This window comes from Electrophorus electricus, chromosome 6 (genome assembly GCF_041902795.1).
Source record: "Electrophorus electricus isolate QZ-2024a chromosome 6, ASM4190279v1, whole genome shotgun sequence".
In the NCBI taxonomy this organism is placed as follows: domain Eukaryota; kingdom Metazoa; phylum Chordata; class Actinopteri; order Gymnotiformes; family Gymnotidae; genus Electrophorus; species Electrophorus electricus.
This window is the reverse complement of record NC_137502.1, coordinates 30,049,556-30,074,555: the sequence shown is the minus strand read 5'-3', so window position 1 is coordinate 30,074,555 and position 25,000 is coordinate 30,049,556. Positions and strand designations below refer to the sequence as shown.

The following is a 25,000-nucleotide window of genomic DNA, read 5'->3' as shown; positions in this document are numbered from 1 at the left end:
CTCTCTCTCTCTCTCTCTCTCTCTCTCTCTCTCTCTCTTTCTCGCTCAGAGGTGTACAGACTGGGTAAAAATGACTTATCTTGCCAGAGATGTATTGGCCCTTCAGACTCATATACTCCCGAACCTGAGGTGTATGACGTAGAACCCATCAATCACTCCAGCCCATCAACATGAGATAAATATTCTAATTTCAGCATAGCAATATCTTTGAAAGACATCTAAAGAGCTATTACTGCAGGCCTGTTTTCATCAATGCGGGAGTGTCAGTCTCTCTCTCTCTCTCTCTCTCTCTCTCTCTCTCTCTGTGTGTGTGTGTGTGTGTGTGTGTGTGTGTGCGTGTGTGCATGTCTGTGCCTGCTTTAATTCCCCCTAGGACATTTGTGCTCTCGTGAACCTAACAAGCAGTAGGGAGTGGCAAAGTCGTTCACTTAAAGAGTTTGGTCACTAATGACCAATGTAAACATGCTCAGATGTTGTTCTGATCCATTACCTTGCAGCTGTTTTTGATAATGCATGTCAGAGCATTGCAGAATATATATGCATCACCAAATGCATAAACCTCTAGACTGTCTCGCGCCTCCACCTTCAGGAATTAGGCACCCTCTCTGCCATCTTCAGTCGAGACTTTAACCAGAAGGACTATATCAGCCATTACTAATCAAAAACATATCCAGACAGTATATATTTATATACAGCATACATACATTTAATTAAAAGCTAGTCTGCAGGGGCGTTAATCGCGCTTAACTGTATCCCACTGTAAAGCAGATTTTCTCTAGTTCGCCACCCGCCTGTCTCACTCAAACGTTCTGCACGTTCCTTCTCCTGCTCGAAGCGAGCATCTCGCCACCCGCCCGCATCCCTCTGACTCTGCCGCCCGGGCTAAACCGTTCCACTGCACTAATTGGCCAGTGTCAGGCATGACACCAGAATAAACAAACGTAGCTCAAGAAAACTGAGACAAATGTTGGGTAATTAAACTGACGCGGGGTGGGGTGGAGGAGGGGAGGTGGGCCTGACAAAAAAAAAACACAAGAAAAAGAGAGAAAAGAGGAAAAAAATCCCACCCTGTGAGACAAGCTCTCGCTCTCCATGCTTTGAAATGTCTCCCCTCTCCTAATTAGTCACCGTTTAGCGAAAGAGAAAATAAAAATGAATATATGTAAAAATAAGTGAAGTGGTGCAGCATGGTGTGAAAACGCTGGATAGTGGTATGCTCCCTTAGAATAGAATAGAATAGAAAACAAGAAAAGAATAGAATAGAAAACAAGAAAAGAATAGAAAATAATACAATAGAATAGAAAGAATAGAATAGAATAGAAAACAAGAAAAGAATAGAATAGAAAACGAAAAGAATAGAAAATAATACAATAGAAAGAATAGAATAGAAAGAATAGAATAGAATAGAAAACAAGAAAAGAATAGAATATAAAAATAGCAAACAAGAAAATAATAGAATAGACTAGAATAGGAAGAATACAAAATAAGAAAAACATAGAATAGAAAACAAGAAAATAATAGAAAATAATAGAATAGAATAGAATAGAATAGAAAGAATAGAATATATAACAATAGAATAGAATAGAAACAAGAATAGAACTGATTTTTAGCTTTATTGGCTAAAATGTTTCCGTACACAAATTGTCCCGAGGTGCGCCCAGCCTCACACAAATGAAACACATCTCAAATAGCACATAAGACAAGTGTAGAGCTTAAAGCCCACCCGCGCAGAGCAGCGACATGACTGTAACCCTCAAACTCTGCACTGTGATGGTAATGGCAGAGGTTATGAAGCACTGGCAGGTGCGGGACCTTTTGAGAGTCACGCTGGTGCAGTCATTCTCCCTCCCTCGTTCTTGTAACAGACATGGTCAGATCTTACTAAAAAGGGCATCACGTGACTTTGGAAACACAGAAGTGTTTTTTTCCTTTTTCCCCATTCCCCCACCACTGCGTTGCGTACACCGTCCCTCTTATCCTGGATCTCCGCGTCCCTGCCTTCCTCCCACCGAGCTCCGTGCCAGGACCTCCTCCCCTGCCTCCTCTTCCTCCCTCCTTCCTCCTGACCGCGGTGTCGGCGGATGTTCATGGGGATCTGCTTTCACTCCTGATGATCAGTGTCAACGGTTTCTATTAGCCATCTGCCCTGATGGACGGCCGGTCTCCGCACACGTGTCCTTGACCGCAGTGTCGCGAGGGAGGAAACGGGTGGATGGGGGCGTGGCTGGGGGGGGGTGGTCTCCATCCACAGCCTCCCCCGGTCCCTCTCCACAGCCACCCCGCATGCCTGCCGCTCGCGCTCTGACACCCTCTCGCAGGACATCCACAAATTGGGTAGCTCCTCGCAGCAGTGGGCGTGGACTTGGGAGTCCTGTTCACCGTTTAATTGGTTAGTCACCGAGTGCCAAAGCTCGGCGCTCCGGCCGTGGTGGAGCAGGCCTTTTCAGACTGAGAACACGAGCCAAGCCTGTGATGAAATCATTGTCTCCCGGTCTCGTTACATCTCAATGTCTCCTAAATACTTTGGAATGAATTCGATTAAACACGTTTGAGAATAGCGAGACTTCATTAACACTGAATTCTTTTGAATCTCAATAAGACACTGTAATGTTAAGTCGACTGTCAAACATTTACCGCATCACCAAACCAGAAGCTGTAATAGTTATGTAGCTGTGCAATGTAGACAGACACGCTGCAGTCAGGGATCAGTATAAATGCATTTCCATTGTAAAGACGAACTCACCTTAAATGAGACCTTTTAAAATATGTAACCATATTCAACGTGTCCCCTACTGCCACAGATAAAGATCATATTAATGGTATTTCTCTGCTTCAGCATTGTCACTTACTGATTGATTATCAAGTGATTTATGTTTTAATATTAAATGCAGCCATGACAGCCCATCTAATATAATACTGAGTTTTAAAAACAACTTAACGGGCGGCTAATGGGCAAAAAAAAAGGAATGATCATTTAACATGGATGAAGCAGCTTATCTCCTACACCTTCTCCATGTTCGGAGGGGTGTGTGTGTGTGTGCGTGTGTCTGTGTATGTGTGTGCGCGTGTGTGTGTGTGTTTGTGTGTGTGTGTGTGTGTGTGTGTGTGTGCGCGTGTGTGTGTGTGTGTGCGTGTGTGTGTGTACGTGAGTGTGCGTGCGTGCGTGTGTGAGTGTGTGTGTGTGCGTGTGTGTGCGCGTGTGTGTGCGTGCATCTGCGTGCGTGCGCTTGTGTGTGTGCAAGCGCGCGTGTGTGTGTGTGCACATGTGCGTGTGTGTGTGTCAGGTACAGGAAGACTGGCCTCTGAGATACTACCCTGTGTAGTACACTGCGTTGTTCTATCCCTCAGTAAAACAAAAATCCCTGCGCAGACTCCTGCCAGCGTTATTCATTCAGAGGAAAATTTATGGATGGCACTTTATAACAATTAATCAGTGTGTTTGACTAATAAAGTCCCCCAGTTGGACAGGATGGGTGGATGTGAGCGGAAGCTTGGTCATGGACAGGGCTCTGTCACTGCCTCTGTGTTAACGAGCTCAGGAAGGCATCTCCTCCTCTCACACTCGCTGCTGTGCACGGCCAACCCAGAGAGCAGCAGCGTGGGGGGAATTGATACAGACCAAAACTCCCATACCGAAAATGAGACATTTCTGTTTGCTAAACTTGAGAAATTATGAGGGGAATATAAAATGATGGGAGATATGTGCGCGCGCATGCGCGCGTGTGTGTGTGTGTGCGTGTGTGTGAGTGTGTGCGTGCGCATTTATGTGTAGGTATGTGTGTGAGAGAGAGTGTGAGTGTGTGTGTGTGTGGGGGGGTGTGGGTGTGTGTGTGTGTGTGTGTGTGAGAGAGAGAGAGAGAGAGAGAGAGAGCGTGTGAGTGAGTGTGTGTGTGCTTGTGCGCGTGTGTGCACACGTGTTTATGTGTGGGCATGTGTGTTCGTGAGAGTGTGTGTGGGGAGAGAGGGAAAGCGAGAGAAGCACAGAAATATTTCATCTAGTATTATAAAAAATACAATGTCACCCAGTCAACCACCAACCTAGTCAGTGTGATTGGGAGACTGTGATTAATTAATGTAGTGTAGTAAGATTGGGCCAGAAGCAAGAACGTTTGTGTGTAAATGTGTGTGTGTGAGTGTGTGTGTGTTTGTGTATGTATGCATCAATGTGTGTATAATGGACATAAAGGCTGAGGGATTGCAAATGTCAAGGAAAAAAAAATAAAACAAACACAGTAGCCAAGTGTCGTGGTAAGAAACTGCAGTGGGGGGAAGGCGCAGTGTGAATGAGCGTTGGCAGGCATTTACTCCCATAACCCTGAGTGGGGTCGGGCCGGGAAACCCCGCGCCCGGCTGAGAGAGGAGCCGCATTGATCCCGACGGTGTCTGTGTTCGCGTTCCCGTGCCTGGGCTTTTGGATGGGCTCCGCGGCCCTGGGTGGCCCCGGCTTTACGGGCCTCCATGATCAAAGACGTGAGGCGTATAAAAGGCGTTTATCTGAGTCAGTGTGCAGCTCCTATTTCTGGCAGCGAGGGCAAGGGCCTGCTGGATAGGAGAGAGGGAGGCTTGGCTACAGTGGTGCAAAGGCTCCAGTGCCTCCACACTGTTATATAAACCAGCCCCTATAAAAACAGCCCTTGACTGCTTAATGGTGTTCAGCGAAGCCAGAGTATCGGCTAATTTTAGCCTATTTGCAGCCGAGGCACTGAGAGGCTCTCCTTCAGAATATCACTAGCCTGAAGAGTTGAGGGTTCGCCTACTCATGGTAATTCTAGTGGAAGTCTCTGTGTTGTTCCTTAAATCATTTCAATTGAGTTTTCAATTTGAAAATAAAATAAAGTAAAATAAAACCTATGAGGAATTGCATTAATAGGGCTGTGGATGAACATCAAAGAGTCTTAAACTGTGGCTGGAGACATATAGTACTGAGGGAAAATAAAATGTGTGTGTGTGTGTGTGTGTGTGTGTGCGTGCGTGCGTGCGTGTGTGTGTGCGTGTGTGTGTGTGTGCACGCAGTGGTTCAGGATTCTGTGGTCCTTTAAAGTCATTTAAAACCTACACATGAGAGGAGAAGCAGGAGCTTAAGGAGATGTGTGTTTCTCTCTTACATCAGGAGCAGAGAGAGACTAGCATTGCAACCTTCAGGCGACCAAACAAGAACTCTAAGCTGCTCTTGAAGCCCATATACCATCCAAGGCCCCTCACCCTTCTCTCGAATCTTCAGCTGAAACATCTTAGTAATTACAGGGGGAAATATCAAGAAACCATATATTTTCATTCTCATTTTTCATTTAGAGCAAGAGGTCTTTTAAAACCATTAGTCCTTTCAATTGCCTGGTGAGGAGTGTTGCTTTTAAATGGTAGATTTCTAAAATTTTATATTTTAAAAAGATGACATTAAGGTCTGTAATCGCATGGTAAACGCAAGCTGTATTGTTTTAGCTGTCTGCAATTAACATGTATTCCACGTCTTGTCTGTGTAACAGAAATACCATTTTACTACTTCCTCTCAGCGCTAAGCCGACCTATTCGGGCATCATGTTTGCTTTTTCACGTGAGCGCGAACTTTGTGTTTCGTGTGACACTGCCGTTCGTCCCGAGTTGTGCAGAGGACACCATCTCTCCGGTGCGGGGCGATCAAAGAGGCGCAGCCAAGTGGGAACGAAACGGGCGATCGTTTCCGAGCTCATGCCTCCCCCCTAATGGCTAAAAAATGCTAATTGGATGGAGACTGCATATGTCAAACCAAACAAAAGGAACAGGGGCGTTTGGCAGAGAGGGCTCAAGCTGGGATGGTGGTGGGTTTTGGAAACGAGAAGCGTGTCACTTAACTCCAGATGGTTTTCCAAGAGCCCATCGTATGCTGGAGTTCCCGTTGAAGCCCAGCTGTTTAGAGATGCACGAGAATATGCCAACGAAAGAGGTCACCTGATTTGGACACACGCAGCACATGGGCGTGGGAGGTTCCAGACAATAGGCTTCTGTACCTGTAAACAGTACTCTGAGTAATTATGTGGCGCGCCGTTTACCGTTCCATGTGTAACATAGCTCAGCCAGTTCCTGAACGATGAATTGTAGAAACTGCAGAACTAAAACACGCTGGCCGTCGTTTCAGCACCTTCTGAGCGATCGGTATTAAAAAATACAGCAGACCTGCATGAATAGGAAACAATTTTAACTTTAATGTACAAATCTTTCATTGATAAACCTTTATTGAGCAGTATCAAAAATGCAGAGTGGAGCACGTTAGTTGCATAAACTACTGAACCCAAGAACGCATTAAGTTCAGCACATGTGCAGAGATCATATATAATATAACCTGCTGACCTGTTACTTTTTGTCCCCTATGACTTTTGCATGAGAGCAGCAGCTGCATTACCATAACCGAGGCTAAACCAGCCCTTAATCAAACGCTTAGTGCTCATCACGGCACAGCGGAGAATATCCCCCAACTGTCCATCAGGCTCCAAGCACAACTTATTCTTGCCTGCTCCCTACAACTGTAAAAGTGTCACACTGGAAGGTCTTTGCGCATGCTTGCTCATCAGTATTTTGTGAAACTAAAAGAGTAATGAGTTATGTAAAACTGTGATGGGTCTCTCTCTCGCTCTCTCTCTCTTCTGAGGGAGCTGACATTTTAATTATCCTTTCCTATCTGATGGATTCCCAGATCTTTTTCATGACATGGCACGAGGCTCATCTTTATATTTTTCCCTCTTTATTTTATCATATATCCTTCGATTCTGCCCGTCCATGAACATATGAAAGTCATTTGGCCTGTCACTGAATGAAGGCTGAAGATTTCATACATTATGGAAGTTTTTTTTTTTTATCAAAAGTTTCAAATCTTTCTTGTTCAAAAAGGGGTCTGCTGCTTGCATGAAAAAGGGAGAAAAATAACTTCTTATATGGACGCAATTGTGATGAGAGAATATTTTGTCCCTGGGGATTCTGTTAAAATAACCCAGTCTTTCCTAAATGTGTACTACCTGAATGGTATATTTCACTTTTTAGGCTGTAAAACTTTTGTAAAACAAAAAAGTAAAGAGGTGTTTATAAAGAATAGACACCATTACATGGTTTACTGTAGTCCATTTATTTTTTGTGTCTTTAAACAACAAATAGATCATCATTAAATGTTTGTATGAAATATTTCCTTCCATTCTTCTTCCAAGGATTAAGATTAATTAAATTTTTTATTTTTTATTTTTTAAAGCACTAATAAAGCAATAGAAAAACAGAATTCATTTAGCTTCCTGGGACGGTTTTGATAAAGGTATCGGCTGGATGCCTGAGGGTCATAAATATTAATATCAACATGATACTAGGTAATTGTGTTAAATATTACTACTATGAAAAACTCAACACAGGCTACACTGAAAAAAACAACAACAAAAAACAAACAAAAACCACATTGGATTTGCAAATTGGACTGTGGGCATGGGTTTCACGTGAGTTGTTTGCTTTAACCATGCCTGATACATTTGTGTTGTTTCAACAGCTACAAGTTTAAACATGAATTTATTAAAGCGAATGAACATCTGGTCTACTGCATTCAACAGTGCCTTATTCCTCTTATTGTTTCTAGGAGCAGGAGTAGGAGGAGTGATAAACGCATTCACTGCAAACAGCTCTCGAGACCAAAAACACTGGGGTACAAAAATCCCTACAACATGGTGGAGCAAGCGGTCCTTTGAGCACCTGAATAGTTAAGCTGCTCGCAACACATTTTTTTTTACATGTTGGCTCAAGGATGTTGGGTTGTCGTGCCAACAGTTCAGATATAGTTGGTGGCAACATTTGTAAGGGACAACAGTCATTCCAGTATTAATGGTCACAATACTGATAGCGCTGGTTTCATCTGTCATGAACGCTAACTGTAAGGGAGAAATTATAAGGTTTGTTTGCTACACCAAAGACAATGATGAACTTTTTTTTTTTTTTAAGTAGCCTAGCAGTAAAAGTTCAATTCAATTTTATTTGTATAGTGTTTTTTACAGCATTTTTTTTTTCAGACAGAATATTTACAGAAATCTGGATCTAGATTTCTATATTTAATGAATATTAATTCAATATTATCATAAATAAAATGCAGATGTTCTGTCAGAAGTAAGCATAATATATTTAACTCCAGAATCGCACGAATTTATTTGCTTAGCATCGAGAGCACTTTAAGTGCAGGAATGAAAGGGGGCTGCTCTGTGAAAATGGTTTAAGACCTGTAGAGAGAGCTGGTAGGTGTTTCATAATGTAACTGTGAGCATTAGGACCTCTGACCTGTGGCTGACTGTGCTGTCCTTTCAGAAGGCTGACGTCATCACCTATAAGAGGAAATATTTGGAATTACTTAGACTAAGTAAAATGGCACCACCGATTCACTTAAGGCAAGATCTAGGCAGAAACTGGTAATGTTTTGCATGAAATTGTACTAAGTTGTGAGTTAAACATGATTTATTTATACTTGTATAAGCTACAGGACAGTATGGGAGGTCTGATTGTGTGTCTACACATGCCTTGGTTTACACATATACATAGAAGGCCTTGAGTCTAAATAACCAGACTAACACGCGGCTCTTCAACCAAACTAAAACACACCATCTACAAGTGGGGAGTTCCACAAATTCAAATGTATGTGTTAGCCTGTTTTTTTTTTTTTAAAGAATACATTGTGTTTGATTTTCTTCTTCATAGAAGATAAAACCCTGTCATTGTCACTGTGTACAAAGGTGATATACTCAGGGTGGGGGGGGGGGGATTATTGTGTATAGATGTTTAGAACTTGACATACATGTCTGTGGACATGCACAGTGATGCTCGGCGTCGTATGTCTCGCGAATGGCCAGGATGATAATGCTGATCTAACGTGACGAGCCGCACATGAAAAGGCCTCCTTCAAAGACCGGCATTTCACATCTCCCTCGGCCCTTCACGCCCAATCCTATCACAGATCCCGCTCGAGATACCTCGTTCTGGGCACCACTTCCTCAACAGCGCCGACTCTTAACATGCAAATGCCTGGAGATCGTAGAAATAACTGAGCAGAACATAAGGGGCAGCCATGTCAGAGTTTAGATGGGAAAATACACAAACAGGCTACGCAGGTTCACAGTCGGTCAGCAAGACCAACACGGAGTAAACGTTTGTTCAAGCAGAGACAGTAAATACTTAATAAAAATGTCTGGGCACCAGTGTGCATGAAGCAAGCCTTCCTTCCCTCCTGTGATTTCTACTGAAACGGAAGACAGAGGCTGGACTTTTTAAATTCAGATAAAACGGGTGTGACAGGCTCTGTTGTGTTCAGCTTGATCTAGTGCAGATTTATCATTAACAATGAAAAGTGTGCTTTACGCGTCAAACAGTAAACTTGGTAAAGATAGATCCGTGAGGGTATGTAAGGTCAGTCGGAGGGCTTGATATCTTGGGATGTGTCTGTGGTACAAAGCTTTGTGTGCTCAAGCCTAAATGCAACAGGAAGCGAAAATAATCCCGCAAAACAGGGACGTGAACAGTCACAGATGGATAAAGGAACATGTATCTCTCTCTCTTTCACACACATCCACACAATCATATATATCATATATATATACTCACACTTATTTGTCAACATTAATTCATGTAAAAATGGCTCTGCAAAATAGGGGTAGATAAACTATATAAAAACAAAGTATTGGTTTCTTTAAGTGTGTGTGTGTGTGTGTGTGTGTGTGTGTGTGTGTGTGTGTGTGTGTGTGTGTGTGTGTGTGTGTGTGTGTGTGTTTATACCTTAGTAACTTCAGGACTTATTGATTGACAGAATGACATTAAAATGTATAAAACTGGCCTTAGAAATAGTAACCCACCATAAGCTGCAAGCTTTCTGATAGAAAATAATTTACAAATAAGTTGCCATTTTAAGTTGCATACAGGTTAACTCAAGTTACTGAGATACAAATCATATATTAAAACCGATACGCTTCGACACCTGGACGGTGAACTACAACTGCGATTTTAAATCAGAATAGATGTCATCCTGACCTCCGTTTTCTCTGCGCCTTTCATGGTGACTTCTTCGACCTGTATTTTTCCTCTTTACTAAACCCGTAAGATGTATTGTTTAAACAGCTTTCTGGAAAACGTTTAACACGTTAAAACTTTATGCACGTAAAACAATCACGCAGGCAATGTACTATGAGTGTTATTATATAGAGAACTACGCGTAACTCATTGGTCCTTTACGATACCTGTGCACTTAATCACTGATCTTAATCACTGATTCGGAATAATTTTATTGTCTTCACCCGACTCCTGGATAAAGTTTGAAAATAAAGTTTGGGTTTAATTTGAAGAAGTCTGGTTTTAACGGTTATACAAGGTAACGAACCCGAGATAAACGTATTACTACCGAGAAATGTACGCTAACACATTTACAGACAAGTTGAGATTTTTGTATTCAACAGTTCAGCAGGATTTTGGACACGTCTAATAATGTTGATAGATTAATCCTTAAAATGTTAATAATAATAATAATAATAATAGTAATAATAGTAATAATAATAATAATAATAATAATAATAATAATAATATTTTAACTTTTAGCAGCAAATAATTGCCGAATCAAATATAACTGTAAATATGCAAATATAAAATCAGACAATGTTATGGATATCCTACTATAACAAAAGGAAGCACATTTTTGACATGTCTTTTTTAGAATTATTAACTGCCCTTCAACCGTAAATAAATGTTATTATACATACTCGAACGCGAAACTGGTGCATTTTCCGGACCTAATATTGCCGCTGCGCTGAGCGGCGTGTTTGCGCCAGGTCTGCATGCTTTTCTGATGGAAGGTTGGTGACGTAAGACACATCAATAGCGACAGGCAGATCGCGGTAGATGCGAGGATGGATAGATCGACAGATGCTGGGGCGGAACTTGGAAATATTTCCACATTATTAGCCTCTACCGACAGGCGAAGAACGTAAATGAACAGTAAGATTGCAACTGGCAGTATCTCAAGGATGTGCTGCCCCATAAAAGGTAAGCGGCTGTTTTAAAACGCCTAGCTGTAGAAAAGAGTCAATTTTATCGTACACCATATATAAATGTCACTGCTTTACTGGAAGTGGAAGCGCTTTAGAAAACTGCATGCGATATAAGTTACAATTACACCTCTACAATCCCAGTAGTATTTATTGAGAAATACAGGTGAATGTGTACACTCACCGAGCTCTAAAACCCTCTTGAATCGGTCCAGAATCCGCTTGAACAAGGCGCAGCTACATTCTCGGCGAGGACGTGCGCTTCCAGCAGCAGCCGCGAGGAACAGGCTTAAAATCCGCGAGCAGGGAGGTGCATCTCGAGGCTATTGTCGGGGCGACGTGAGGCAATTTCAAGGCCACACAAAATTCGCTTGGGTTCCAGGCTTCCCTCGTGTACGCTTAAAAACAAACCCACCCACTCGCCAACTTAGAAAGAGTGGACATTGCGTCAATGATGAAAAAGACGACCTTTGGTTGAAAAAGTTCAAGCTTTAGTTCAGTTCTGGACTGAACTGGTCGGTCTCAGCAAAGTGCTGACTATAGGTTATACATCTTTTGTCAGTCTTTACTTCATAGGCACTGTAGTGTTTAATGCGATGAACACGTTATTTAATTTATGGATGTTTTGCAATTGATGAATAAGTAATGCGCACCGATGGAGAAAGCCTTGCTACGGTCACACTGAACTTATTCTAAGAGTCCCTCCCCTTTCCGCGCAAACTGTTCACTTCCTAGTAAGGTGTAACGAATCAATCTGCAACTTCCAACTGTCTTTTACGGGGGTGGAAAGAGGCGAGAAAATCATGTATGAAATAGCGCTGAAATTACAATACTGCTTACAAGAAGTCGTTAAGTTCCTGCATTCTTATACGACAAGGCTTCATCTGTTTTGACTGTTCTGTTACTGTTTAATATTTAATAACTGCCGACAGGAGATGAGTGAAACAATCACGTGGATTATTACAGTATTAATACAAATAGTGAAATAATAGCAATAATGTCTTAAATAGTGGACTTGCTTTTGGTTTGTTTGTGTGTGTGTGTGTGCGCGCGTGCATTTGTCTACATGCACGCAGCTTCAATGCGTGCGCAGTCTAAAGTACTTTTTCGTGTTCTCCGATAGAGAAAATACTGAAAAGCGTAGACAAGGTGGATGCACTTTAGGAAAATCGTCACGTCGCCGTAGTCTCTTTGTCGAATAGCGGCATTCTGTGGTTTAAAAATCGGCTATGGCAGCGGTTGTTGCCGAATACATTTGATAAAAGTGAACAATCGAAACGATCCCTTCTCCAAAGACAGCTTCCTTTACTTCAACCGATCCTGTTTTGGGAGGAGGGAAAAAAACAGAACAATTAAAAAGATTGACAGGTAGGTTTTCACTGTCAGAGTGACGCTCCTGGAGGGGTGGAGTATAGAGAAGCAGGAAAGGCAACTCGATGCGTCTGTCTATCAGTTGAGACTGTCTGAAATGCTCTCGCATCTTGAATGTGCGATACATATTTCAGCGGAGAGCTGAGACCAGACCCCGTTTCGCTTCTCTGTAGTTTTATAAAAGACAATTAGTTTCTGTCCGTTTTTGCGAAAGAGGGTCGGCTACGTTCGCGTTTTTGTTTATCTCGTCCTGTAGGCTACGCGTCACGCTTGCCCAGATCAACTGTCCACATGCTGGCGGAGCATGGACGGACACTGTTTTTTGTGAATATCGGAGGGAACGTGGGAAGCTGAACCGAACCTCCAGTTGTGCGGGGAAACGGTCCGCCGAATGCGCACTGACGTCGAGCCTGTTTGATCTGTTTCTCCTGGTGAAGTGACTGACTGACATTAACCATCTCACGTCTGTCTTTCTTCCTTCGTTTGTCCGAGTATAGAGCTTAAACCGGGGAGGAGCGCCTGGACGGAAATACAGTTGGACGGGTTTTCTCTGATTGTGGAAGTTTCCTCCCTTTCCTCGCTACTGTCCTGGTGAACATCTGCTAGTATTTCCGTAATCTTTGGATGCAAGCGGAGAGAATGAACAAGGCGGCTTTTACAATTGATTATGTTCTGCGCCGTTAGACTGGACGGGAGATATCGCAGTTCTTGGCAGTCATGCAGTGAGTTAATAAACGTGTCAGCCAGAAATATCTGCACATGAAATTTTGTTTCGAAAGCATTTGGTCAGTAAACTTAAATCTTAAAAAAAAAAAAAATCTATCGACTCTACTGAGACTTTATTCGACTGAGTGACTTTCTAAAGGAGAGAGAGGGGAAATAAACCCTGGTCGATTAAAAGAAAACGGAACGCCTGAATACAAGATTTAACATTTTTCCAAATAATTTATTTTTTCGTCGCCGATATTTTGATTCTGTATGAAAAGTCCAGTGGAAAGAGTTGGAGAACAGCAATGCCGCGCAGGAAGCAGCAAGCGCCGAGGCGATCGTCAGGTAAGCCGCGCAGACTGGCCGATGCCACACACACGTTTCGGGGTTATTGTAAGTCTGAGGGTGAACCATGGTAGCAGTCATTTGGAAAATAAAATTTGTTACATGGCCACGGACGCTCACGAACCGCAGGCCATTTCACAAAAGAAAACAGGGTCGCCAGCGGATGGTACGGGTACAAGAATATTTTTAAGGCTACATGACTTGAGTTGTTACGTTATAAACGTGCTAGTGGCGTTACCTCGAGCTGAATTCACCTGGTAAGGTTTATTATTTTATTTTTTTTTTTCAGCTAAGATAAAATACGCCAAATTACAGGATGGTCAAGACCCCAGCTAAAATGTACTTTCCAGAGTTTTTCAGCCCCCCTGTTTAGCCGCGGATTGCCATCCTTGATTTGATGCTTGATTGATCGCCTGTCATGTGGATGCCTTTGATCTATTCATTCCTGATAACCATCAGTGAATCATTCACCATGGAAACACGCATGCGCTCGGCCGCTCTAGACACTAAGGACAACTTTTGCCCCCGCTGTGCGGGAGAAACGAAAGGGGGTGACATTCTTGTAGTTTTTTTTTTTTCGTCTCAGAGAGAGGGAAAGAGGTGGTTGCTGGGGCGTGTCGGGATCACAAAAAAAGTAACACCCTAGAACATCTCTTGCTTGATAGAAGATCCTGATTAGGTCTGGGTGTCTCTCTGGGCTCTCCTCTGCTGAACACATTCATGGAAAAAACCCATACTTTATGAACAAGCCACGCACATTAGTTATGAACTAGTCACTCACATGATGATGGACTTTCGATTGATTTTAATTTCTCCATTGACTGGTCTTACCCCAAAGACTTGTTTTGGAAGTGAGAATATAGCTTAGCAGTGGACATTTTGTGACCCGTAGATAGGCAGGTTTTTTGCCCTTCTAAGAAAACGCTCCCTCTGAAGGAAAGAGCATCAATGTGGGTTTAACACGAGGCACGCTGGTGGCGTTTAACCCCAAAAGTCTGGGGAGTATCAAGTCATGCCACGCAGCTCCCGTGATCAGGTTCACTTCGTTCAATATTCGAGTGCTCTGGCGGGGAAACCAGACCGGATCAACATTGCGGGATGTCAGGTCTGAAATGGGTCTTTTTACTTTCGGAACTTTCCGGGCAGCATGGGCTCCTGTGAAGAGGCTGTGGCAGGGAGATAGTAACTGATGTGTAGGGATGAGATGGCAGCTGGTAATCTGACCTGGCAGGTCCTGCACCAAACAAGCCGTCAAGCTCCCCCGGCCTCTGCTGAGTATTGATTTAATGGTCTTGTCTTTTGACAAGCACATACATCGTTGGATGTAATGGCCAATCAGGATTTGGCAGGCCCAGTTTCCCATCAGTCCCCGAACCAGACAGCTCTCCTTGCGCGATCGAAGCAAAGCCAAACAGGTTCACTTGACAGGGACGGGCAGAACCTGTGGCTATCCCAAGGTGAGACATGAGAGCGACTCCCAGAGAAATGATCTGTTTGTCAACATTTAGGTTATCGTACCATGCTTTACAATTATGTTAGCTTTCTTTAAATGGAAAATGAAGAATCAGGCACTGGGGTGTCAGAACCCAGGGGTTGGGGCGGGGGATGCAACGCGTGCATATTTTCGATCCCGCCTGTTTTCCTTGCTTTGGGCAGCCCTGATTATTTTTGGTGGCTACTTGTTTTGTCCGACTCTTTGTTGTTCTTTGGCTGGGATGATTAGCGGGGCTCGGTCTGGCTGCTCTGTGGCAGGACCACCCAGCCTGGACCTGCTGCAGCCATTCGTTTTCCATTCGCTTCCTCCCCTCGGAGGCGGATGCCGTGGGCCTCCGGTGTCGTCAAGCGCACCTCAGCCTCCGTGGAGAGCAGGGCACTTCCCCGCGTCTGTGTCCGGGGCGGCCGTAGAACCCCCGTTTTGATCTCACCGCACGGCTTCTTGACCCCTGTGGTCGCCCGGCTCTCACGACAACCCAGCCTTCAACCAAGCCAACAGCTTCCTGCTCCGTGGCTCCGTCAGCAGGCTGGCTCGTATTTGGACACGTAAACAACAGTTTCAGTCTTCTGGCTTTTTCAGGCATTCACGTTTTTGCATGGCTCTCTGAGTTCCAAAGATGCACATTTGTTTGTGTTGTGGTTCAGATACGCAGATGCCAATAGATCCGGAAAAAGCATGGTGGTGGTTAAAAAAAAAAACCCACAGGCAAGGAGCAAGCCAGTGCTTCAGTTTGAAAAAGCGCAGGGAATCGTTAAATCCAGCCCTTTCCTGAGGACGAAAGGGAAAAAAGGTAACGGTTGCTCTCCTGCTTTCGTTAGATAGGGGCCCTAATTATCTGAGCTTCTGATGGATTTGTGACAGCCCCTAACGATTAAAGCTGACAAATTCGGCTAGGTGTCCGCTCGGCAGCTGCCTTGATGTAATCAAGTTGATATTATACAGTTCCCGTAGCCTGTAGTGGCACATTAACTCAATTTTCTGGCGCAGGTGACAAATGGACTTTGCTACCTGACTAATCACGTCACAGTGGCGATGCTGCCTAATGACCTCAGTAATCCTGGCTCTTAACCGCACCGCTGGGCCCAGCGAGGCTCCTGGCCAATCAGGGCTCACGCTTAGTCAACACGCCGCCATTATCTCTGTGTGTTAAAATCACCGCCATTCCGTATGGTGCTGAACTCTGTGCCACGCTGGCCCCAAACAGTGAACACCGCTACCTAAACACTGTACACTACCTCCGGACACGCTGCTGTTTGATCCGTCTGGAACAGTGTTGTGGATGGAATAAGTATACAGTTACTTATTTAGGCTCATGAACAAACATGTCTGGTTTTTTTTTTTGCTCTGTTGTTACACCGTTGTTACTGGAGTAATTTTATATTTCTTGTAGCTGTAGTGATCTCATTTGATTGCTGTTATGCAGATGTAGCATTCTTGCAACAACTCACAGATATGTTTACCCTGTTGTCTTATTTAATATGATGAAGGAGATAAACGGATAGCAGCTGTGTGTGTTGGCCTGTGTGTGTGTGTGAGAGAGAGAGAGAGAGAGAGAGAGAGAGAGAGAGAGAGAGAGTTGAAGGTGTGTAGCATGAGCAGAGCGATTAGTTTTCCCTATGGACTGTGTAGTGCTTACCCGTAAGGGAGCCCTTGTTTATATTAGCTGACCTTGACTGATCTTAATCACAGTTATACATTTACAAAACCATATTAGAAAATCACACAGCATATAGCAGGAATGCATTTTCAAAGCAATGATTAATTTCAGAGATGGCAGAAAGGAAATAAAAAAAAAAATCAAGAAATATTTACATTATGACAGACGTGTTTGCTGCTGTTTCTTTGATTTACTGATTTATTTTTGAATGTTTTACGATAGCCCTGCAGCATGATTCGTAGGTAGCCCAGTGCAAAAAACAGAACAGCTTGGCTCTGGGGTCCGGCTCTCCGCCAGTGGGCCCTAATGCACGCATGAAGCAACTCGCTGTCATTAATAGGTGACATTGACCTCTTTAGTCGATACTCATGTTTACGCCCACCACTCAGAAGTAATAGTTTAATTTGCATATGGTGGGGGGAGGGATCAGAGCCAGCGGCCTATAGGAAATCAAAGAGTATCCAGCCGCCGGGGCTGATGGGAGCGGCTCTCCCTTTGCCTCAGAATGCGGAGGTTGAGTCGAGTGATGAAGATAAACGACAGGTTTTATGGGGAAAGCAAAAGATCGAAATAAAAATATGTTCTGGTATGCGGAGAGCATGACTGCATGTGGCGCTGTACTGCAGTGACGCTACAGTAAAGCTGTACCGCAGTAAAGTGATCCTGGAGCCTAATGAGCTCTTACACGATTGGGAGTTTTTAGTTTCCACATAAGTTATGTCAGCTCTCCGTCTGTCCTTGGGCTACATTAAGGGTCTCTCCAGACTGTGTGTGTGTGTGTGCGCGCGGATACAGCGAGAGTGTCTACCTCATGCGTACCTCCTGTCGCGCCATGCTTCGGTCAGAACACAAGCACGCGCAGTACTGCTAAGAGGCAGCGTGACTCCAGCGCGGGTTCGGAATGGTGTAAGGGCCCCGAGCGGCATTCTGGGAACACGAGCTATCAAAGGGACCAGCTGCATTTTATCGCTCTATCTATCTGTCTTTCTTCCCCTCTCTGAATCTCTCTCTCCGCCTGTTCCGATCCCCTGCGTTTCATTTCTCAGCTAATTTGGTCCGCAGTGAGTCACAGAGAGGAGAGCATGAAGCGAGGAAGAGAAGACAACAGAGAGCAAAGCTGAAGTCCTGACCCAGTGACGAGAGTTTCGCAGTTCGCCGAGTACATGGAGGTCAGCGTGTCCCCACGGGAGGCTGGCGCTGCCTCGCCCCGCCTCGCTCTCATCTGTTGCGGTTTTCCCCTCTCTGCTGTTTTGTCACTGCTCGGAGGAGGGGGCGAGGGCGTGTGTGTGTGGGTGTGTGTGTGTGTGTGTGTGTGTGTGCGCACAAGTGATGTTTTTAGAGGGCCTGCTCGAGTTTTCTCATCCCAGTATGGCGTTTTCCTCACACTGTCCGACATACATCCGCAGCAGATAAGAGTTCCAAACTACACGGCCATCAGATCTGCTCGCTCCTTTAAAAAAGCGTCTGCGGGGGGTCCTGCCTTTGATGTTTTGTGTGTGTGTGTGTGGGGGGGGGGGTGTGTGTGTGTGTGTGTGTGTGTGTGTGTGTGTGTGTGGGTGTGTGTGTGTGTGTGTGTGTGTGTGTGGGTGTGTGTGTGGATGTGCACGTGCGCCTGCATGAGTCTCTGGATCTGAAAGGAGCACCCGCAGACCACATTCCCTTGGCATCTGCAGCACGCCGGCCGTTCGCCAGCGATCGCGCGATGGCCGCACCGGCGGCCGGGGCCGCGGGCAGGCCCGCACGGCTCCGGCAGATCAGTGCGGAACGAAGAGGAAGTCCTTTGATGATGCTGGGTAAACACGCGCTAAGCCCCCTCTGAGGCGGGGAAGTCACGTTCTGGGACTCTCCGTTCCTCACTCCCGAGGCCCCTGCGACACCCTCTTCCTCCTCCTAATATCCTGCACCGCCAAAGACACAAGGAGCAAGATGAAAGCCAGCCAGCCCACCTCTGTTGTTTTGCCTTCCTGCATCTGCCTTAGTTCCTTGATTTTTCGAATAAGCTTTCAGCTATTTTAGCTCAATGAGAGCAAGAGAGGGAGGAGATGAGGGAGAGAGAGAGAGAGAGAGAGAGAGAGAGAGAAATGGAGGGAGAGCGCCAGCGAATGGGGCCTAAAATAAGAGCTGGAGCGCAGGAGTAAAGAAGAGGTGATCGGAAAGGTATTAGAGCTGACAGATGAACAGAAGTGGGGAGGAATTCTGCCGCAGCAGCTGGGACTGCAGTCATTATCCTGACAGGTGTCAATTAAGAATTACTGCCCGCCTCAGTGCTGCTTCTGGCCCAGCTGTCTGCGCACCGCAGAAATACCACTTTACCCTTGTCACTTTGTTAGTTCTTCACCCTGCCCTCCGAAAATGAGCCGCCCAGGCAGTAATCGATAACCAGTGTATTAGCAATTATTTTGCACATTGATTTACGAGGGCCAACGACTCCTACTGTGCTGTTATTAGCCCTTGATTAGATCTGCCCGAAAAAACACACACTTGGCACGCATATACACACACACACACAAACACACACACGCACGCACGCGCACACACACACACACACACACACACACACAGAGAGCCCTGTTGCCAGGTGGATATATGTTTCCACTGAGGCCCTGAGGTCTAGAACAATCTTAGTGCACAGTGTTAGGGGCTCTGTTTGGCCCTCCATCACGAGGGGCTTTTACAGAGACAGGTACCTCTTTGGTGCCCCTCCCATCTCTCTCTCTTACACACACACACACACACACACCATCACATGCATCCCCCTTCCGGGGGAGTGAAATACAGTCCCATCTGAGGCAGGCTCTGGATGGATGCTGGAGAAGGAAGGTGGGGTGGGAGGTGTGGTTACATGGGCTTATAACTGTGGGGGCGTTAGTGCCATGTTGTGGTCTCCTCCAGCTGAGTGGATATAGTCCTTCGGTGTGTGTGCGGTTCCTGCTAACAGGAGTCATAGCTGGATGAGCCAAGAGCTTGAGGGAGTGCCGATGTGCAAAAACAAGATAAACAAAAGTCCTGTTTGGAGTTCTACAATCTGTGCATAATTTAGGCTTTACTAGCATTTATCATTGCATCACATGTGCAATGAATGAAAGTGAATACAAAACAACTCTGCGTGTGTGCGTGTTAGAGTGTCCGATACTGTCACTGTGTAGACTATATTGGTATGATACTGGCAGTATTAGGATACTGGGTAAGTGTGTCTTTGGTACCCGCAGGAGAAGCTTAGGAGAAACGGCCCATATAAACCTGCTGAAATGTAACGGCTGAGGACCGTTCTGCTCATGAAACAACGCTGCATGGCTTAGAGTGTGACCTTTCGCTACAGAAAGGCTGATTATGTGTACGACGCTGAGCGGTAGTTCCACCATTTGACCGATCAGTGTGTAGATCCTTCATAAAACCTTTTACGATGGCCCTTTTTGCATATAAAACAGCACTGCTTTGTAGTGTCGACTGTGTGACTAAAGAGAAACTCCGCACTACAGAACAACATATTGTTTGTTCGTTTTTGTTTCTTTTATATGCCCCTGCAATAGCAGTATTACTGATGCATTCTAAAAAAGATTTTTTCACCATCTCAACACTGTATTGGAAAGAAAATAACATTTTTATAGTTTTATATCTTGCCTAGGAATAGCTGCAGCTTACTTGGTCAGGGACAAAACTCATCAAGATTTATTTAAATGCCACGCTCTTTTTATGAATTTTTGGTGAAGCAATTAACATTTAATTAAAGACACTTAAAGGAAAAATCCACCCTGGATTGACTCGAACATCAATATTTATAATCAATGTGTGACAATTGCACAGCTGAAGAAGGACCTCATATATATATATATATATATATATATATATATATATATATATATATAATGGTTTAACAGCCGAATGTGTGTGTGTGTGTGTGTGTGTGTGTGTGTGTGTGTGTGTGTGTATATATATATATATATATATATATATATATATATATATAAATGGTTTAACAGCCTAATGTTTTCCTCTATTACCCACAATTCTGGTCATATACCCTAACTCAGTACTTGCATTACATTCTGGACCTTTGAGTATAGATTTTCTTCTCTTTTAGATTTCTGTGTTGGATTTATCGTTAGCCTGATGTTGACTGAGAAAACGTGACTGAAGAAAGGAGGACCAAAGCCTAAAAATCTGACTGTTATCATTAATGCTGGAGATCTTTGAAATATTTTCTCTTACAAAATGCTTTTGGAACTGCTACAGCAATAATCCTTTTGAAGCTGAAGAAAAAAAATCCAGTATCAAACCAAGTAGCACCAGAAATGCAAAGTACATCGGAAATATTGCGGCACCAAAAGTTGAATATGTTTCAGGTTGAGCTTTTCATCTGGTGAAAATCACGACCGCCCAGAACAGTTTTAGTGTTCGAGATGTTTCTTCTGGTCTACGTGGTGACGCGTAACCACATGGCTAAGGAGCTCAGCATCCTAAACCAGCTCAGAAATCCTCCACAGTCTCGATTCCCTTGTCTCGCTAACATTTACAGTTACATGAGCTGCACAAAAATGTTTTTTTTTGTTCTTTTTGTTTTTGAATGAACAGAGAACGTGCCGGTGTGATTTTTAGAAATGTTTTTTTTAAGTCAGAGAACTGTAGGACAGTATGGATTTTGCTGTGGTCAAGAACTGTTGGGTCTTGGCCACGGAGTCAGTGCCCGGTTGGGGAAACATGGCTTCCGCGATAAAGTGTTTTTATCCGCTCCCGATCCCCGGCAGTGGCGACGGTGGCGACCACATCCCTGGGCTGCCCCAGGGTGCCGCAGGGGGTCGGAGGAGAGCCTTCAGTCTCCGGTGACACCCTCCCTCTCCAAACCCATAGTGCTTTGCTGCTCCGAATCAGCCAAATAAAGACTCTTTACTGCCTTTTATGAGCCAGCTCGACGTCTTAAAATGGCCGCGCAACAAAAAAAAAGAAAGAAAAAAAAATCTGCTTCCTGCGCTTTTCTCGTGACACTTTCATTGGCCGTTTTTCCTCAAGTGTTTAGGGCTGAATTTGCAGTCCATCACTACTTAAGCTGCAGAACCCTCCGCCCCACCCCCACACCACCATCTTTTATTGCCACCCTGATAAGGGCCGGTCCACATCGAGTAAGACAATAGCACGGTAGCACACCGAGTGGCAATAATTTCCAGCCTCTGGGGAGAAGTTGCTTTTAACTGATAGCAGACTGAGGAGAAATGAAGATCTTTTTTTTTGGGGGGGGGGGGGGGGGGGTACCAGTTTTATGGTGCTGATAAGGCATCCGGGAATGGATTTAGTCCAGTAGCATCATTTTGGCCTCAAGATGGACAACAGGAGGGTCAGCCCCTCCTACGTTTTCACTCTCTTGCTCTCTTTCTCTCTCCCTTTCCTTTTCATCCGCCTCTCCCCAGGTCGGTTTTTTCTCTTTTCCCAAGTTTTCCCACTAGCATGTTCCTGAAGATTCCTCTATTATACCGCAGTTTCCCAAACATCATAATATCGGATGTAATGTGATTCGAATGTAAGTCTCCCACATGCATTTATTTCTCTCGGCCTCGATCCCATGCTTTGAAATGTATGACCAAGATGTAGATGTATGACCAAAGAACATCTTAGCTGTATGGCTAAAGGTTTCCTTCACGGTATATAAGGGCTCAGATAGTCCTAAGAGTCTCCTGTCTGCTTCACCCAGACGGGCGAGCAGGTCGTGATTCGCCTCCCCGCCTTGTCTTTATAGGTATTTATAGAGATCGGACACAATCGCACTCAAATGTCAAATGCCACATGTAGCGACCTGGCCAAAGCTTGTTCCGAGAGCCACGGCAGTCTCACACGGTCGTGCGTGCTGATGTAAGAGTAGCGGGGGCGTCCCAGCTGTTACTGGGAGATGCAGATAAATACATATCATTTACCAATACCTCTATCAAAAAGTCATGGGTTTAAAATGTACTCAAATTCACATATAGGTTTAAACACACACACACACATCAGATAAACACCTGGCCAGAGGTGGATTAGGACTAGATATTAACTGGGCTTAGCAGAATAAAGGCAGAGCTTTATGTAAGTTTGACGATAGGGACACAGCACTGATCACTGGCCTCATTCACTCGGCTGGGGTTTGCGCAGTGCTGGTGTACCAGGGAGAACCCCCCCGTGCTGAGTTATGGCCGGATGTTTGGAGGAGGGAAGCTGTTACGTGGCAGACCCTAACGGCAGACCCTAACGGTGACCTAAACGGAGACTTCACATGAACACCAGGTAACAAGACGTGTTTGTTCTTTTCATAATCAACAATAAGACATAATAATAGAATTCATATTGGTGCTCAGTGCCAGTCTCTCACTCAGTTAGACTGCCTCTGTGTTCGTGCTCGTTTGATGTTTCATATTTTGTTGTTGCATAAAAATGCTCCAGTAACGTATATTTTGATCGACCTTTTTCTAATAGTACAAGCAAACAAGAACACAGTTGTGGTGTCTGTGTGTTTGTGTGTGTGTGTGTGTGTGTTTTGAACACTGCATCATCCCTATGCTAAAGAGGCTGGCGGTGCAGTTCAGGCTGGCACATGGCCGTCAGCGCAGGGTCAGTGCATCACAGGCGTTAGTGGTGATATCCCTAAACACTCAGACTGCATGACTTAACTCACTGAACAGCGTGCGCATGTGTTCGTGTCAGGGGTGGGCTAATATCACAATACTTAAGTTAATATCACAATACTTCAAGATGTGTTCCACAATATGATAAGCTGGAACAGACACAGTGCAACAGCGAAATAGTACTGTCACATTTTTAAGAGGTTAGAAAAAACATTTATTCAGAGTGAGAAGCAAGAGAATAAATGAAACCACTAGTGTGTGTGTGTGTGTGTGTGTGTGTGTGTGTATATATATATATATATATATAAAATAAATGACAAAATGGGCCAACATCCAATCAGCACCTTGTTACTATGCAGTATTCATATGACAGCGTGACACTGGTTGCTATTTACAAGCTCTATATATCTGAACAAATTTTTTTTTACTCTGTATAATTTTTATGAAGCAAGCGGTTGGTCAGTATTGTGGACACTAACAATTGTGATTATGTGTGAGAGAGAAATTACACTGCTAACTATGGAGTACTTTTACTGAATTGTTCGGTGTTCTTCATCCAGCCATTTTGAAGCATGTGTGGTGGTCTGTGGTTGTTGCCGTTCAGCTCTGGGACGGTGCCGTGGCTCTGGGCCCGAAGCAGAGTTTCGAGGCAGAGCGTTGGGGTCGTTTGATCCAGCTGCCTGAAGCAGTAAGGGGGCGGGGTAGGTTGGTGCTGTCTGACGCTCATCACTCATTGGTTAATGATACTCTTCTCTCGGTTATTCTCGCTGTTCTCCTGTTCCCTCTTTCTCCTGGACCCACGCAGTTCAGAGCAGGGGTTATCCACAGTTCACGACCCCCAGGTGGTCACCATAGTACTGCTATGTCCTCTTGTGTGTGGGTGTGTGTGTGTGTGCGCTTGTGTGAGAGTGTGTGTATGTGTGCAGTGGTGTGTGTTTGGGTTTTCCCCTAAATGGCCGGCCCACCGCCTTCCTCCTACACCTCGCTGTGATTGGTTCTCGCCTTCCGTCTCTGTGTGAGGTGGTTTGGGAGCGGAGTGGCAGATTTATACGCCTTGTGCTGTTCTCGTGGTGTGAGAGTTGAAAGGAGTCTCTCTGGCGCTGTCACTGAACTATGTCAGCCTGTATGGTTTCCTTATCCCCCCTCTTCTGTTAGGAAAGTATCAGGCGAGTGCAACTCGCTGCTATTGTTTAACGCAGGTTCTTGCCCGTAGGTGTCTTAATCGCTCGGCTTTTACTCCGTCCCGCAAGCTGAAAGTGAGGGAGGTTCCTTCTCCCCTCTGCTCTCCCGCCATGCCTCGCCTCGCCGCTCCTCTGGCCAACCCTCGCTCACTCCGTATGATCTTCCTCACACCAAATTTGGGTCACAGCTGCAAAGGCAACGGACTTGATATGTCTAGTTCCTAACATTGCTACCTTTGACATTGTGAGCCTGTGTGTGTGTGTGTGTGTGTGTGTGTGTGTGTGTGTGTGTGTGTAATAATATACTATTTAGATCAGAGCCGTTTAACTCAAAATGGGACAACGGTTACCTCTTCTCCTTCTGAACTATAGTACTACAACTATCACTAATAATAACAATATTTATTGGAGAATACGGGGAAGAAATGCGTAGTGTTAGATTGCAGGTATGTCTGCTGTGGAGGTGTGAGTGTTTGGGCATGTGGGTGTGCACACACAAGCATGTGATCAAATGGAGAAACCCCAGGGCTGAGGAGTTAACGGCTTTTACCCGGGCTAACGTCTCTCTCTGCTCGACTCGCAGCCGCATTCAGTGGCTCGCAACCTTAAATCAATCTCCACATTCGCGGGGGGGC

General features: G+C 44.8%; 1 protein-coding gene and 1 long non-coding RNA gene across 5 annotated transcripts in view; one reads left to right on the top strand and one right to left on the bottom strand.

The window, feature by feature from the left end:
- Window positions 1-7,816: 7,816 nt before the first annotated feature.
- LOC145658618 (uncharacterized) lies at window positions 7,817-11,750 on the bottom strand. Of its 2 annotated transcripts, XR_014124268.1 has the most exons (3): window positions 11,203-11,750; window positions 8,786-9,031; window positions 7,817-8,318 (listed from the first exon to the last, which is right to left on the bottom strand). It is a non-coding gene; the product is annotated as an uncharacterized LOC145658618 (long non-coding RNA). The 2 variants fall into 2 exon arrangements; XR_014124267.1 differs by lacking the exon at window positions 11,203-11,750 and having other exon boundaries at window positions 8,786-9,710.
- Window positions 10,795-25,000, top strand: part of tshz1 (teashirt zinc finger homeobox 1) — a 32,757-nt gene continuing 18,551 nt past the window's right edge. The window contains exons 1-2 of one of the 3 annotated variants that reach the window (XM_027022432.3): window positions 10,797-11,016; window positions 12,887-13,442. In XM_027022432.3, coding sequence (XP_026878233.2) covers window positions 13,403-13,442 — 40 coding nt within the window. In that variant the 5' untranslated portion in view covers window positions 10,797-11,016; window positions 12,887-13,402. Of the gene's footprint in view, window positions 11,017-11,770; window positions 11,824-12,886; window positions 13,443-25,000 lie in introns of those variants that run through there. The other 2 variants (XM_035525333.2, XM_081716360.1) reach the window with 2 other exon arrangements.